This window comes from Nicotiana tomentosiformis, chromosome 4 (assembly GCF_000390325.3).
Source record: "Nicotiana tomentosiformis chromosome 4, ASM39032v3, whole genome shotgun sequence".
Taxonomy (NCBI): domain Eukaryota; kingdom Viridiplantae; phylum Streptophyta; class Magnoliopsida; order Solanales; family Solanaceae; genus Nicotiana; species Nicotiana tomentosiformis.
Window position 1 is genome coordinate 92,923,163 of NC_090815.1, and position 15,397 is coordinate 92,938,559.

Below are 15,397 nucleotides of genomic sequence, written 5' to 3' on the forward strand. Positions count from 1 at the left end.
TCGAAATAGAGTTCTTCTATTTCTGCCGAGTGATTAAAACATCGCGATCGCGGAACATTCCTCGCGATCGCGTAGAAGTAAATGAAGGCTGCCAAAACGTGCTTCGCGAACGCGACATCAAGCTCATGAACGCGGTGACCAAATCTTCAGATCCTACGCGAACGCGTCTGTGTACTCGCGAATACGAAGTGAAGAGTTGCCTGGTTCCCTTTTCCGCCTTGCCTCTACGCGATCGCGGACCACTGAATGCGAACGCGAAGGCAAGGGCCTTCCAACCTTCACGAACGCGAAGGGAAATTGCTGCATGCCTCCCCATTACACTATGCAAACGTGATTGCTTCATCGCGAATGAGATGAAGGACATCAGATACCAACAATCAGCATTCCAAAAATAGAAGGAATGGCCCGTAGTCCATCCGAAATACACCCGAGACCCCCCGGAACCCCGTCGAAACATGCCAACAAGTTCCATAACATAACGCGGACCTGCTCGAGGCCTCAAATCACATCAAACAACGTCGAAACTATGAATTGCGCCTCGAATCAAACTTATGAATTTTCAAATCTTCCAACTTCCAAAACTCGTGTCGAAACATATCAAATCAACCCGGAATGACGTCAAATTTTGCATGCAAGTCTCAAATGACACAATGGAGCTATACCAACTCCCGAAATTAAAATCCGAACCCGATATCAATAAAGTCAACTCTCGATTAAACCTCCCAACCTTCCAATCCTTCAATCTTCCAATTTTTGTCAAAATGTGCCTAAACCTTCTAGAAATATCCAAATGCGAATCCGTGCCAACGTCCAAGTCCAAAAATCACCATCCGGATCTAACGAAACCATTAAAATTCCGATCCGGGGTCAAATACTCAAGAGTCAAATTTTTTCAACTCTTCCAACTTAAAACTTCTTAGTTGGTAATCATTCTTCTAAATCAATTTCGAATAACCTGAAAACCAAAACAGACGATTCAAACAAGTCATAATACATCATACGATGTTGCTCAAGATTTCAAATAGTTGAATGGAATGCAAATGCTCAAAACGACCGGCTGGGTCGTTACAATACAATAATGAAAATAAAATATCACATGAAAACCATTTTTACATTTAATCTCGACGCATTTATCATTTTATCATTTAGGATGAATTCTATATTTTATTGAATTTTATTGTAATTAGTTATTATCGTTTTATATAAAAAATTTGCAAGTCATTAGGAAAGAACTTTTCACCTTAATGGATTACTTGCTATTAACATCATCTGACAGATACTATTTATTTACTAAATAATCAAATCCGCGGGAGGCATAACTAATTTAATGTGAAGGGAATAATCTGCTACTTTGACTGAGAATTGAGATGAATATTCTTTAAGGTATTAGATTCAAATTTGTTAACGAATAAACTTAATATTCTCATTTATTAATTGAAAATAATGTTGTTTTTACCTCAATTACATGTTGTCTACGTAAGACTCGTCTTGTTTGAGACGTAACATAATCAGCATTCATTATATAATTGTTTTCTTTTTCCTTCAAATTTAGATACCCTAACATATCATTATTAGAATACATTACTTAGTATCTTAATGTAACGTAAAACTAATAAGGTCGATTACCACCAAAGGAATGTGGTAGCCTGGTAGGATAAATGATATCGTCGTACATTTATTAATTAAATATTTCAAGTTCGAGTCTTGTGAATGAAAAACTCTTGATATGAAGCGTTTCTTCTTTTTATGAACTATGCACAATATGAATATAAGTTAATCTGGCCAATAAATTTCACATACCAAATATTTATAACAAAAATAAGGTTAAGTGACAATCACTAACATGCCAATTTTTTTGAGAGAGATCTTCCACCATATACTATTAATAAATCTTCCCTTTTCCTTATATTTTAACTTTTCTATTGTCAATCATACGTTTATTTAATACTCCCCTCTCGTTATGAGAGAATGACATTATTACTATCTAAAGATGAACCATTTTTTCTTTAACCATTGCTTATTTCAACATTCTAAAATATTTTAATTATGAAAGCTAAGCCTAACTAATTTCTCTTATCTTTGATTAGATGTTTCACGAGCCCTCTATAACCCATAGTGTGACTCGGTCAGCAAAACTGACCAAAACGTTCCACCAAATAGTACTTAGTTAATCGTCACATCCTTTAATCTCCACCCTCAGATTAAAACTAAAGTAAATCCAACGGACAAGATTTAACATCAAAGATTGCTCTATGAAATTTATGTTACACGTTCTTGATTGGCCCCATCTCGATTGAAGATGATGCGTGTCCACTGCGTGTGATAGTACGTGTTAGCAAAAGTTGAAACCAAACCCTTCTTAACTTAATTTACATATTTAGTCACCAATTAGATTAGATTATTTTTTCCATTAAAGTTATTACCTTTTGAGAATATTTCATTTTTATAATCATTAAAATTTCTCTTTCATCACTTTTCATTTTTCCTTTTCTTAATTTCCAACAAACCGATATACGCGGTCCACAAATGAACCACAATATAAAGGCTTATTCCTCCTGTTAGGGTTACACAAACATCCTCTTCTTTTGCCTTTCTCTGTGTTTTCTCTCTCCTTTGTCCACTGAAAGAAAAAAATATTGAATCTGGGATTTGCCATCTGTTCTTATTTTTATTTGATGGCTTCCCTTGGATTTTAAGGTTTAAAGAATATCTGGGAATTTTGGTCTTGTTAAGGATAGTGTTGTGTTCATTTTCTTGAAATTTCCTTGTCATTTCCCACCATTTCTTCATCTTATTTTAGTGGGTTGGCTCTAATTTCCTTAAAGTTTGAATCTTTTGCCTTAGAATTGTTCAGTCTTGAAGGGTTGATCTCTTTTTGATAATTTCTTTTCACTTCCAATTCCTATTAAAGGTGCGGATTTTTGGGGGTTTGATCCGAATTTCGTGTTTATCATTCCATTTCTCCAATTTCTACACTCAACAATTTGTGGGTTGAATTTCAAATTGTCAAAAAAATTATAAGATTTTCTTTATTGGAACAATTTGACTGTTTCATGTGACAAAAAAAAATCTATAGAAAATGCCAGTTACAGATTATCAAGGGGCATCAGCATCTTTCACAAATTTTGGAAGGTCACTTTTAAGTATGCGCCGTGATCAGGTGCATTCAATGGAATCTGCTCATGAGGCAACTAGCCAAGAGCTAGAACTTGAATCTTTTCAAAAGCAAGTCGCTGAGCGTTTCAACGACTTAGCTTCTGTTGATTCTGATCAACTGCTTTCGATCCCGTGGATTCGTAAACTCTTGGATGTTTTCCTCTGTTGCCAGGAACAATTCAGGTCCATTGTGTTTAACAACACTGCTTACTTGAATAAAGCTCCAATGGACCGTTACATTACTGATTATTTCGATAGGAGTGTGAAGGGTTTGGATGTTTGTAACGCGATAAGGGACGGAATTGAGCAGATCAGGCAATGGCAGAAGCAGATGGAGATTGTTTTGTGTGCATTGGAGAATCAGAGGAGTGTTGGTGAAGGCCAATTTCGTCGCGCTAAGAAGGCGTTGATTGATTTGACTATTGGTATGCTAGACGATAAGGATTCTAATGCAACTGTTAACCATAGAAACAGGTCATTCGGGCGAAACAATACTCAGAATGATCATAGGTCTATGGGGCATTTTAGATCGTTATCGTGGAGTGTATCGAGGAATTGGTCTGCTGCTAAGCAGCTCCAAGCAATTGGTAATAATTTAGTTGCTCCGAAAAGTAATGAAATTATTGCTACTAATGGATTAGCTTTGGCTGTTTTTACAATGAGTTATGTGTTGTACTTTGTAATGTGGGCACTAGTGGCTGCAATTCCTTGCCAAGACCGCGGCCTGCAAACACATTTTTATGTGACTAGGCAATTCGTTTGGGCCGGCCCAATTTTGTCTCTTCATGAAAGGATTTTGGAGGAATCGAAGAAGAGGGATCGTAGAAATGCTTGTGGATTGTTGAAGGAGATTCAGGAGATTGAGAAATGCGTGCACCAAATGAACGAATTGATCGATACTGTTCAGTTCCCAATCACAGAGGAAAAAGATGGAGAAGTAAAGGAAAGAATTCATGAACTTGGGCTTGTCTATGATGGTTTAAAGAGTGGATTGGATCCTTTGGAGCGCCAGGTTAGAGAAGTGTTTCATAGGATCGTTCGGAGCAGGACTGAAGGCCTTGACTCTATTGGAAGATGAAATCATGAGTGACAAATTTGTGTAGAATTGGGTGATGGTTGTCTTTTGAGAAGGCATCTATTATTAGAACATGAGCATAATATGATATAGATTTTCCCCTTTTTTTCTTTTCTTTGTTTGACCCTTTTTTTAGATGAGAAGAGGAGGGAGAATGGTTAATGGTGTAATGTGCCTAAAGAATAAGTAGTTTAAAGAGGTGAAAATCATGTATTTTCACTTTATATATGTAAAGAAATTAGGAAAAAAGGTGGATCTTTGGTCCATTTTTGGTGATGTTCATCTTGTTTGGAATTGTATAATCACATTTCTGAGTTAAGTTGCTTTTTAACTGAGACGTTTGTTTCAATTTCTTTGTTCTTGTTGCTTACAACCTTGGTATGTATTGATACATGTCGTTGATTAAACTGGAATTGACAATCAAATTAGAATTTTCCTGATTAGGATGTTAAACTGTCTAGAAATTGTCATTAAAATCATTCACTGTCACTCTGTTTCTATCTTCTTGTTTGACAATACATTTGCTTTCAAACCAAGTTTATGTTTTTTGACTTTTTCCCTTCTCCTTTAAAGCTTACTGAATGACTTGTCACTTTAAAAAGGAATGTCACAGGTTCAATTTGGTCATCTACTCCAAATAGTTTTTCCTTATGGTATGTGATTTGCTCTTGTTCAAGGCTGTTCTCATTACACGCCCATTTGATTTAGTCTCGTTTTATCCTAAATCAAAGACAACCCTTTTGCAATCCCAAAATATTGATACTTTTGGAGTTACCTTTGTTGGGGTCAATTTTGTTTTTGTTCTGACATTAGAGCTGGCTTTGTCATGTAGTGTCTATTTGGTCAAGAGCAGAAACTTTATTAATGAGTTATTAAAATGTTTGTTTGACATTAGTTCTCTGAGTTTGCAGTTTCTGTTATCTACCACTTGAAATTTTCTCATCTTTGAGGAAAGTCATATACATTTCTTCAGCATGTGATTTTGAAGAGGTGGTTGTCTCAAGGTTTGGTCAAACCTTTGCCTTTCTTGTTGACCGAGACGATATTTCATACTATTTTTATTTGTGGAAGGCACGTTAGTTATGTCTTGTGAAAAAAAAAAATTGCCTTAAGACAGACTAGGATGACGTTCTTTTCTTGTTCCTTGTTTTTAACTCATTGGCAATTGGGCATAAATTAACTAAACTTTTGTAGATTATTAGTGTAGAGCAACTTGTCTATCTCTGCTGGCAGGGATTATTAATGGTGTTTTTCTTTTTACTTAGTGTCAATAATAATAAACTAGCCTTCTTAGCTCAGTGGTAGAGCGCGTAGCTTTTAACCACGTGGTCGTGGGTTTGATCCTCACAGACGATGTTTTAAATTTTGTTGGGTTGTTGTTGTTGTTGTTAGTACCAATAATCATACTTTTACAAGGGATATTTACTGTTTTTGGAGCTGTTTAACGACCTTAAAAAATGTATCAATTCGCATTTAGTGATACCATTTTTCACTATTGAGAGGATTAGGAATAATTCCCAGAAGGACTTAAGTTACATGCACTGATTGTAAAGAATTTTTACGCCCATCAACATAATTTAATATATCAGATTGCTAATGAATTTTTAAGTAATTATATAGACTTACTATGAAAAGTCATGCACAAAAACTTAAAACTATTTCAGAAAAATCATAAGATGTGGTTAGTGGAGAGGACTCCAATACATAGATATAATCCAAAAACCAGAGTAGACAAACAAAGCAGGATAGCCTATCTTGAAATAATTAATCACATGTTTGCTTAATTTGTCAAAGAGTTGAGAACATGGTAGAGAAGGAACTCTAACTCCCCCCTCAAAAATCCCCACCTCAATAACCCCTTGTAGATTTTGATATTTCTCTGGCCAGCTAATTGCTGATTTTGAGAACTGGATCATAGCTGGCAATCTGGCATGTTTATTAAGATCTATAATAAGTTCAAAAATTTGAGATTTGGCATTTTATGCAATAGCTATCAATAGTAGGATATGAGAGGCCACTAAGTGGTGAGAGGTTGAGGACCTTTTCTTGAATGAATCTACAAGTATTATGAAGGTGTGCTTTAATTGCCAAAAAAGTATTAGCTGGCTGATTTTATGGTAGGCTACAAAGAAAGTGGACCTCAACATCTAGAAGAAGTTCTATATTAATAATTTTTGCTTCTAGGAGTATATTGGACAGAAGGAAGTAAGTGCCAAATATTTGCTTTTTGACATAATTTCTTCTTTTAACCATATTGAATTCAACCACCAAGTTTTGTTTTACTAGGTCCTTTTCGATTATTTTGAAAAGTTTATAGAGTGATAGTTCTAGTCTCAGAAGAAAATCAATATAAGCACCAATTTGAATCTAATTCTACAACTTATTTGAATTAAAATTCATCCATTTTGATGACCATTTTTCTTCATAGAAAGGACTAGAATCTATGTCGGCATCTCTTTTTTCTTCTTAAATTAGAGAATGATTAAAGTACAAAAATTAGTACATGAACAAGCCATAACGATCCGGCCGGTCGTTTTGAGTGTATTAGCCCCGATTCCCTATTTACTGTTTTCCCCGTATCTGTTTCTGCTTATGTGACTTGCCGGGAGGTCTTGTTTTTGGTTTCGGAGTGTTTCGAGATACTTAGTCTCTTAATCGAAAGCTTAAGTCTCAGCATTTTGACCATAGTCGGAAGTGTGAAAAGACGACTCCGGAATGGAGTTCTGTCGGTTCCGTTAGGAGATTTTGGGCTTAGGAGCGCGTCCGGAATGTGATTTGGAGGTCCGTAGTAGAATAGGCTTGAATTGACGAAAGTTGAAATTTTGGCGATATTGGCTGGAAGTGAAAATTTTGATATCGGGGTCGAATTAGATTTTCGGAAGTTAGAGTAGGTACGTAATGTTGAATATGATTTGTGTGCAAAATTTGAGGCCAATCGGGCGTGGTTTGGTATGATTCGGCATCGTTTGCAGAATTCGGAAGTTTAGAAGTTCTTTAGGCTCGAATCCGGGTGTAATCAGCGTTTTAATGTTGTTTTGAGGGATTTGAAGGTTCGACTAAGTTCGTATCGGGTTATAGGACTTGTTGGTATAATTGGTTGAGGTCCCGGAGGCCTTGGGGTGATTTCGGGTGGTTAACGGCTTGATGGGAGTTGAGAAATTTCAGGTGAGGCTGCTGCTACTGGTGTAACCGCACATGCGGAATGGGAACCGCAGGTGCGAGCCTGCAGAAGCGAAGGAGGAGCCACATATGTGGCTAAGGAGGATCTGGGCAGAGGACGCAGGTGCGATGGCATTCCTTCACCTGCGATAGTTACAGAAGCGGATTTAGGGGCATAGGTGCGAGTTTGGACCGCAAGGGCGATGTAGTTCCCGCACCCGCGAAGAGCGCAAATGCGGTCACTTGATCGTAGGAGCGGAGGCAGTGTTTTAGTAATTTTTTCGTAGATACGGCTCCGCAGATGCAGAAATGGAACTGCAGGTGCGAGAAGTCTGGGCAGAACCTATAAATAGAAGACTTCGAGATTTTTCACCATTTTCATCATTTTTGAGCTCGGATTTTGGGAATTTTGAGAGAGATTTCGGAGTAATCACTGAGATAAGTTCCTTGTGCCTATTTATCTTCAATAATGGTGTTTCTCCACTGATTTTTACCCCTAGTTGGTGAGTGTTTGAGATGAGATTTGGGAGATTAAGGTTTGGGAATTGGAGAGTGAATTTTGGAGGGGCAATTGAAGTCGTATTTTAATAAATTTGGTATGGTTAGACTCGTGAGTGAATGGGCTTTAGGGTTTTATGACTTTCGTCGGGTTTCGAGACGTGGGCCCGGGGGTGGGTTGAGCCAATTTTGAATTCTGGACTATATTTTAGTAGTTTTCTTGTGGAATTGATCATTTTAGCCAATATTGATTATCTCGTACTGTTTGTGGCTAGATTTGGGGCATTTTGGAGGCTGATTCGAGAGGCAAAGGCATTTTAGAGTAAGATTTCTGTGCGGTTAAGGTAAGTAACAGTTTTAAATCTGGTTCTGAGGGTATGAAACCCCGAATTTTGGTATTATGTGACTATTTTGGAGGTGGCGCACATGCTAGGTGATGGGCATGTGGGCATGTACCGTAGGGGATTGTGATTTGGTCTGTCCCGTGAGACTGTAAAGTCGAATAGCCTATTGTTAATTACATGTTCCCTATGTGTTATAGAAATTTGACTGCAAATCATGTTAGAAATCATGCTTAGGCTATGTGATCGTACTGTTGGGACCCGCAGATGTCGCGTACTTATTGAAGTATTTGCTAATTATTGTTTTGTACTCTGTCATGGTTTTACTTGCGTATCATATCTCAGCCTCTTCTTGATTCTTGTTGATACACTATGTTATCTTTGTTTGGGCCGATCTTTGTAATTTTCGAGAGCCCGAGAGATTAGAGAGGTTGATGACTAAGTGAGTCCGAGGGCCTGTCTGTGAGGTATTGATATTATGGCACGTGAGGTATTCGTGCAGCACGTGAGTTGTCCGTGCGGTTTCACATATTGATACTATGGCACGTGAGTTGTCCGTGCAGCACGTGAGTTGTCCGTACAACACGTGAGGTATCCGTGCGGTTCCACATATTGATACTATAGCACGTGAGTTGTCCGTGCAGCACGTGAGTTGTCTGTGCGGATATAGTGCTTGGGCTGAAAGGAGCTCCTCCGGAGTCTGCACACACCCAATGAGCGCAAATACCTATTGAGTGTGAGTACTGAGGCCTGAGATTCGAGTAATTTGAGGTGTTGTGACGAGTTGAGTGACTGTTGCCCTGATAGGCTGTACTTGCTTCTTCTTTTTTTCATTTGTTGATGTACATAGTTTCTATCTGTCATTGTTGTAAAATTTCTGAAAGATTATATATCCGGATTTACCTGCACTGTAACTGTATAAAAACTAATTTGATTTGAATTGCCGGATTTGAAAGCATGTTTATTCTTTGCTGGAATTATTGTAAATGAACTGTATTTGTATAGCTTGTCACTACTTTCTAAGTTCCTTATTTATTTTTGTTACTTGCTGAGTTGGTTGTACTCATGCTACACCCTGGACTTCATGTGCAGATCTAGGTATGTTTAATCATGGAGGTCGTTGAGTTCGTGCGCGATCGAGCGCCGGAGACTACGAGGTAACTGCCGGCGTCCGCAGACCTTGTCTCTCCTTCTATGTTTTTCTTCTTTTCTATATTGATACTTAGGCACTGTTTTATTAGACCGGACATGTAGATGCTCATGACTCAGTGACACCCTGATGTCGAGCTATTTTTTCGCACTTATGTTTTATTTGGGTTTTACCCCCGTTTTTATGAAAAAAAAGCTCCGGTTATTTTTAATGTCTTAATTCATTTATGTTAAATTTTGAAAGTGTTTTGAAAAGGTCGGTTTGCCTAATATCACGATAGGTGCCATCATAACGGGTTAAGTTTTGGATCGTGACAATTGAGAACCTAACGAGACGATCATGCAAGAAATACTAATAATTACATGAATCTTCATTAGGGGATTAATTGCTAACATGTATGACTTGTTATACTTTTTTTTTTCTTGGTTAAGTGACGTTTTTAGTCATAAAAAGGAGAACGCTTCAATTTTACTCCATAAATCAATTTGATGAATTATATAAGAGGAAGAAACGTAGTGATATACAAAATAATTCACAAGAAGAAAGTTGGTTGCATTGGAAATGTCATGTGGACATTTCAACTGCTACTTGCAAGTTGCAAATAGGCAGTGGATTGATATTATTATATTTGTTCACGTGACATCATTGAATCCTTTATTAAATTCCAAAAGGTTTTCGTTGGCACATCCACTCTTAGATCCCTTTCCCCCCTACAAGGCCCCTTTTCTTTATAGTAGTAGCCTTTGATATTGGCCAATTAATTCTTGTAAAATTAAAGAAAGTAGGTAAAAGTGTTGTGATATTTGAGGGTTGCCTAATTGGCAATTAGAGTGGTAGGTGACTATAGACGTGTAGATCACATACGTGTTGACATGATCATATACCTTTCGCATTGGACAATCAGAAATATTTTATTAAAAAAAACATTTACTAAAGAATAATATGAATCTAACAAATTGCGTAGTGCTTTGATGGAATTTTGAGTGCTAAAGATGATATTAATGTTTCAGTTTTTTTTTTTCCATGAGGTTTAGGCCTGTCGCTACACACACACAAAAAAAAAGAAGGTAAATTGCGGAGGTTAAAATTACAGTTTGCGGAGGTTAGATACTTCCGCTATTTGCTGTCACGGCGGTTGAGCAGCCCCCCATAGTAAGCATCGCCACTATTAATTTGCGGCAGATAAATACGGGGGTTTTCCGAACCGCCGTGACAGCAAATAGAAACCTCCGCAAATTATAATTTTAACCTTCGCAATTTCATGCTCGAAAATAGATTTTTATTTTTAAATTTTTTTTTTTAGTGTTCTTATGTGTACACCATCAGAATCTGTTCAATTTCTCTTTGGGGGTTTTATCCTCATCTATTTTTAAATATATTATAGAATTAATTTTTTATCATCAATTTGCCATACTTTTTCCTTAATATCAATTGATATTTATACTTAAACCAAAATATTAAAATTAAGAAACATCAACATTTCATTAACCATGAAAAATACTATGACAGAGTAGTATCATATGTCATCAAGCTAACTTAGAACATAGTTAACCGTTATATTAGTCAGCTATTACATTGTCCTAATACATCCACTTCGATTAAAATGAATCTCAATAGCTGTCACTGAGATTACTAGCACCAAAATATCTTCTTGCATCCGTCGGTGAAACGGGTCCACTAGCTCATCACTTAACTGCAGCAAAAAGTTTAAAAAAAAAATACAACTATTAAGAGGAGTATCGGGAAACAAGTCATCGAGATAAAATATATGTTGTCTACTTAAACCAACAAAAAAGAATGAAACATGACAAGGTACGAAGCCTCTAGTCTAAAAGGTAGACGGTATGCAACACGAATACAAAAAGAATAAAGCATTTGTTTAATAAGTGATACAACACTACTGTACCACAGAACCAAGAAGCAGTGATACAACACTGCTGCTACCACCCACTACTTAGAAAACATAATGAATGATATTGATTTCAAATTCATTCAGAGCATTCTCTCAGTATCTATACTGACAAGTAAGTATTACTCAATAGGCAATTTTCTCACCATGTGATAGAACATGCAATTAATGGGAGAGGAACTCTGTGGTTTGGGTGTAAAAGACCTAACAAATCTGGAGAATCAACTGAAAATGAGCTTAAGGGGCATCCGTATGAAAAAGGTCAGCAACCAACTTGATACTATCTAATTAATATTATTGGAACTATAAAATACTATTAGGAACTAAACATGTTCTAGCTTTATAGGAGAAAATATTAAAGGATGAAATTCAAGAACTAACTCAAAAGGTATGTACAACCAGCTTTCATCATGTCAAGAATAGAACCAATGCACATCAAAAGGCTCAAAAAAATCTAGTAACTGGAATTAACAATTGACTGTAATGCAACTATCTTTTATCTGTTAAAATTCATGGTATAAACAGGAACTGAATCAAAGGCTCATATACATTGATCCAATGCAATAGAAACTAAAACCGCAAATCTTGTAAAGATTATTGAAAACAACGGAGCTGGCGTGCCATGCTAATATTCCAGATATGTAACTTTCAATGCAGTAAAAATTTTCATGTCAAAACTTCTTTCATTTTTTCCCTTCTTCAGTAAACATGCAGAAGAAAGGTTTCCAACCAAACAAATGATCCCTTTTCTTAACAAATAATTTGGCACAAAGAGGATGCCCATTAACAGAAACAATCATGAATGTAACTTACACATATCTCTTTTGCCTCCTAATTTACATATGATCCATCTTTTTTCGTATGTATAGCAAGATAAAGTTATGCTCGTCCAGGCTTTCTCCCTGTCTCAGCCATCTATATATGAAAACAAAAATAAGTCAGGATAGTTTAATTAAAAAAAAAAATAGATATAATATCTAAAATTTAAATAGTAAAGTAAGGTAAATAATGTGACATCTTTCACCATTTCAGCCCTGCTTCTAGAATTAGGTTTGGAGCCACCGGTGTGTGAAACTATTTGTTTTTTCCGATTTTCAACATTTCTTTTACACATGTTCTAACAATAAGATACATTTCATTCAATTATATAAATGAATAATCATATTTTTATGCATTTCAATGTGACGTTTCAGAAAAATACCTGAGTTTCTTCTTTATAACGGTAATTCACAAAGGAAGTCCATTGATCCCGAGTAATACCTACCGGAACATTATCCATAATCTCATCTTTGGTTTTAAGTGGGTCTTTAAACTCATATCACAATTTCTGCCTACTTGCAGTCCACTTCTTTGCAATAGAGCGATAAACATATTCCCGTGCAACTTACTCAATGGTCATAAAACAGAAATGAGGCTTCAAAAATAAATTTTAGTTAGTTTATCTTTTATATACAAATATAAAAACAAAAGACAAAATAGAGATATAGTTATAAAGATATAGAGTTTATACCTTTATAATGTTATTAAAGCAGTCGTTAAAGTATGACTTAGGCATATCCGACCATTTATCAAAGCTAATTGAAAATATGGTACAGTCAGTTGCTAAAAGGCCACATACGCCTGCAAGAAGGCCTTGTGCTTCGCCAATCGGATCCAAGCAATCAAACTCCACCACAACACGTTCTCGCTGAGGTAAACTTAATGCTTCTCTAGTCTTCAATTTGAGCCTTTTGGTATCTCCATGTGAATCTTTAATAAATACAAATAAAAGCAAAAAAATGAAGGTAAGAGATATGGTATAGAGAGGTCTCAATAATTCATTATATTGAAAAATACTTACTGTGAAACTAAGAACAACTTGACCATATGAAACAAGTGATTTAAGAATATAAAAATTACATCATAGAATATAAAAAAGCAGACTTTTACTGATAATTGTCATATGAACAAGCAGTTCAAGAATACAAGAAGATGAAGGCAGCATCTTCAAGTTCGAATATAAACAACTTGCATAAAGTCCGCGACTTTAAGTGAAAATTATCATTTATGTAAACCCAAAATTGTAATCTATCCAAGAATTTAAGTGAAAATTGTAATCTATCCAAGACTTGTTGAACTAGTTCTGCTTGTGATATTTCTCTGTACGCACTTGGTTGTTTTTGGAGTTACCCTTGTAGGCATGGTAGGTTTGATGGTACTTGTTGGAACTGATAATGCATGAAAATAGTAACAACTAACAACAAACAATGACATCTATGATCAACTAGAGTACAATACTGAAATTGTTGCAGATCTAAATATGAAATTGCATTGTCAATTTATAGTATTAATTTTTTTTGGAGAGTGGACTACTGAAAAATGTGACCAGGATAAAGGATTATGATGTTTGCTGTGGTGGGGTCATGGCAAGCCAATGCGTTTTTCGATTTCATGGTACCTTGGGACATTTGGTTGACCTATAGACTCATGCCTGCTTGAATAAACATAAGTTTGACAATAGACACATAGGAGCTCTCATAATGCTGGTTGAGTTTTTGTCTTGTGATTATTAACTGCTACATCCATGGATTTGCAAAGAAGAAAAGATAAAAATATTTGAATACTCGGTGTGAAATGAGATATTGGGAAGGTCATATAATATTATGCAGTTAGAGATGCTAAACGAAGCCTTTCTTAGCGTTACTGTTCTAACAAAAGAAGAGCAACTACTGAAGAAAAAGGGGGCTTCTTAGATGGACCAGCTATGCAATTTTCAACTTTCTAGATTGCTATGCTTCCAATCCCTAAATAAAATTTCAATGGCGACGTCGACCTCTCTCTTCAACGACCAAAAACAAATGCGTGAATTCCATGACACTCCAGCACACAAATTGTTCAAAGTCTTCCAAAGAAGTTTAGCTAAGTTTTACCATTATAAACATTTATGTAGAAATTTTTAAAAAAAGAAAAGTACTTGTTCGAAGATGGCCGAAAAAAAATGAGTTTGAATTAATGGCTGAGAATGGACAAAAATAACAAAACCCTTCCAAGTTGAGTTTTATACCAAAATATACTAATAAGAAAAGGAAAATGAGAGAGGCAGTGGAATTGAAATTTTAAGTTTGTCCAAGGTCAGAATCACAACAGCAAATATACAATGCAGAGGAAACGAGACACAGAAAAATTCATACTGATAGAACATTAAGGCCTACAAAAAAACAAAAGCACACAAAAATTCCTGCAGAGAGATCGACCATTAAACCCAAAAGCACAAAGAAAGCAAGGAAAAAACACATAAAGATTCATACAGATTGACCATTTAATACACACAAAAATTCAAAATTAACAAAAAACCCATGAAGGGAAATAAGGAAAGAAAGAGAAAAATCAAACCTGGGAGGTGTAAAAGCGGCGACGATTGAAGAGGAAAAGAGAAGTTAGTAGAAGAAGAAGAAGAAGAAGAAGAAGAAGCGGAGAACTTCAATTAATGGAGGTGTAAAACCATTAAGCGGATAACTTCGATTAAGAAGAAGAAGGAAAGGAGTATTTTGTTGTTGTGAGGCGGAAGTTTTTAGGTCGAAAAAGATAATGACCCGCTATTATTTTAGGGTTGCGGATGTTTTAGACCCGAAAATTATATAATTTTGTGGGGCTAATATATTGCGAAAAATTATGCAAATTGCGGAGTTTACTTATGTCCGCAATCTATCCATTTTTTTGTAGTGTGTAGATTATCAAAAGAGATTAATACACGGAGAAGGACATATATCATTAGCTCCAAACTACAATGAAGAGTGATATTAATCACAGTACTTATGATCATCTGAAAGTAATAAATATTTTTTATTTTGGGAGATTAACTCCATTACATTCTAATTATAATAAGCTTCACAAAAGGATGCTATACGTACCGTTACCATCACAATACATTAGTCAGAACTATCTATTGTTAGCATTATTAAAAATAAAATGGTTCTTCCTTGATTTTATTCCGAAATTTGGGATGCCTTCTTTATCCAATCTCGCTATTTACTTCAATGTTTTTGGTCTTAGTTGGTTAGCGTATTGGTATAAAGTACAGAGTTCAAATAGTCGTGACTTCTTTTAATAAAAAATATTTTCTAAAAATA

At 35.8% G+C, this 15,397-nt stretch overlaps 1 protein-coding gene and 1 long non-coding RNA gene across 4 annotated transcripts; one reads left to right on the plus strand and one right to left on the minus strand.

Moving 5' to 3' along the window:
• The first annotated feature begins 2,553 nt into the window (after nt 1–2,553).
• LOC104108953 (protein BYPASS1-LIKE) lies at nt 2,554–4,566 on the plus strand. Its single transcript, XM_009618116.4, has one exon. The coding sequence runs from the start codon at nt 3,080–3,082 to the stop codon at nt 4,232–4,234; it is 1,155 nt and encodes a 384-aa protein (XP_009616411.1). The 5' UTR covers nt 2,554–3,079; the 3' UTR covers nt 4,235–4,566.
• A 6,276-nt stretch (nt 4,567–10,842) lies between these two features.
• On the minus strand, nt 10,843–14,836 carry LOC108947331 (uncharacterized). Of its 3 annotated transcripts, XR_011415519.1 has the most exons (6): nt 14,661–14,834; nt 12,799–13,037; nt 12,490–12,702; nt 12,313–12,405; nt 12,102–12,203; nt 10,843–11,072 (listed from the first exon to the last, which is right to left on the minus strand). It is a non-coding gene; the product is annotated as an uncharacterized lncRNA (long non-coding RNA). The 3 variants fall into 3 exon arrangements; XR_011415518.1 differs by having other exon boundaries at nt 12,313–12,702; nt 14,661–14,836; XR_689126.4 differs by lacking the exon at nt 12,313–12,405 and having other exon boundaries at nt 14,661–14,831.
• Between the last annotated feature and the right edge of the window lie 561 nt (nt 14,837–15,397).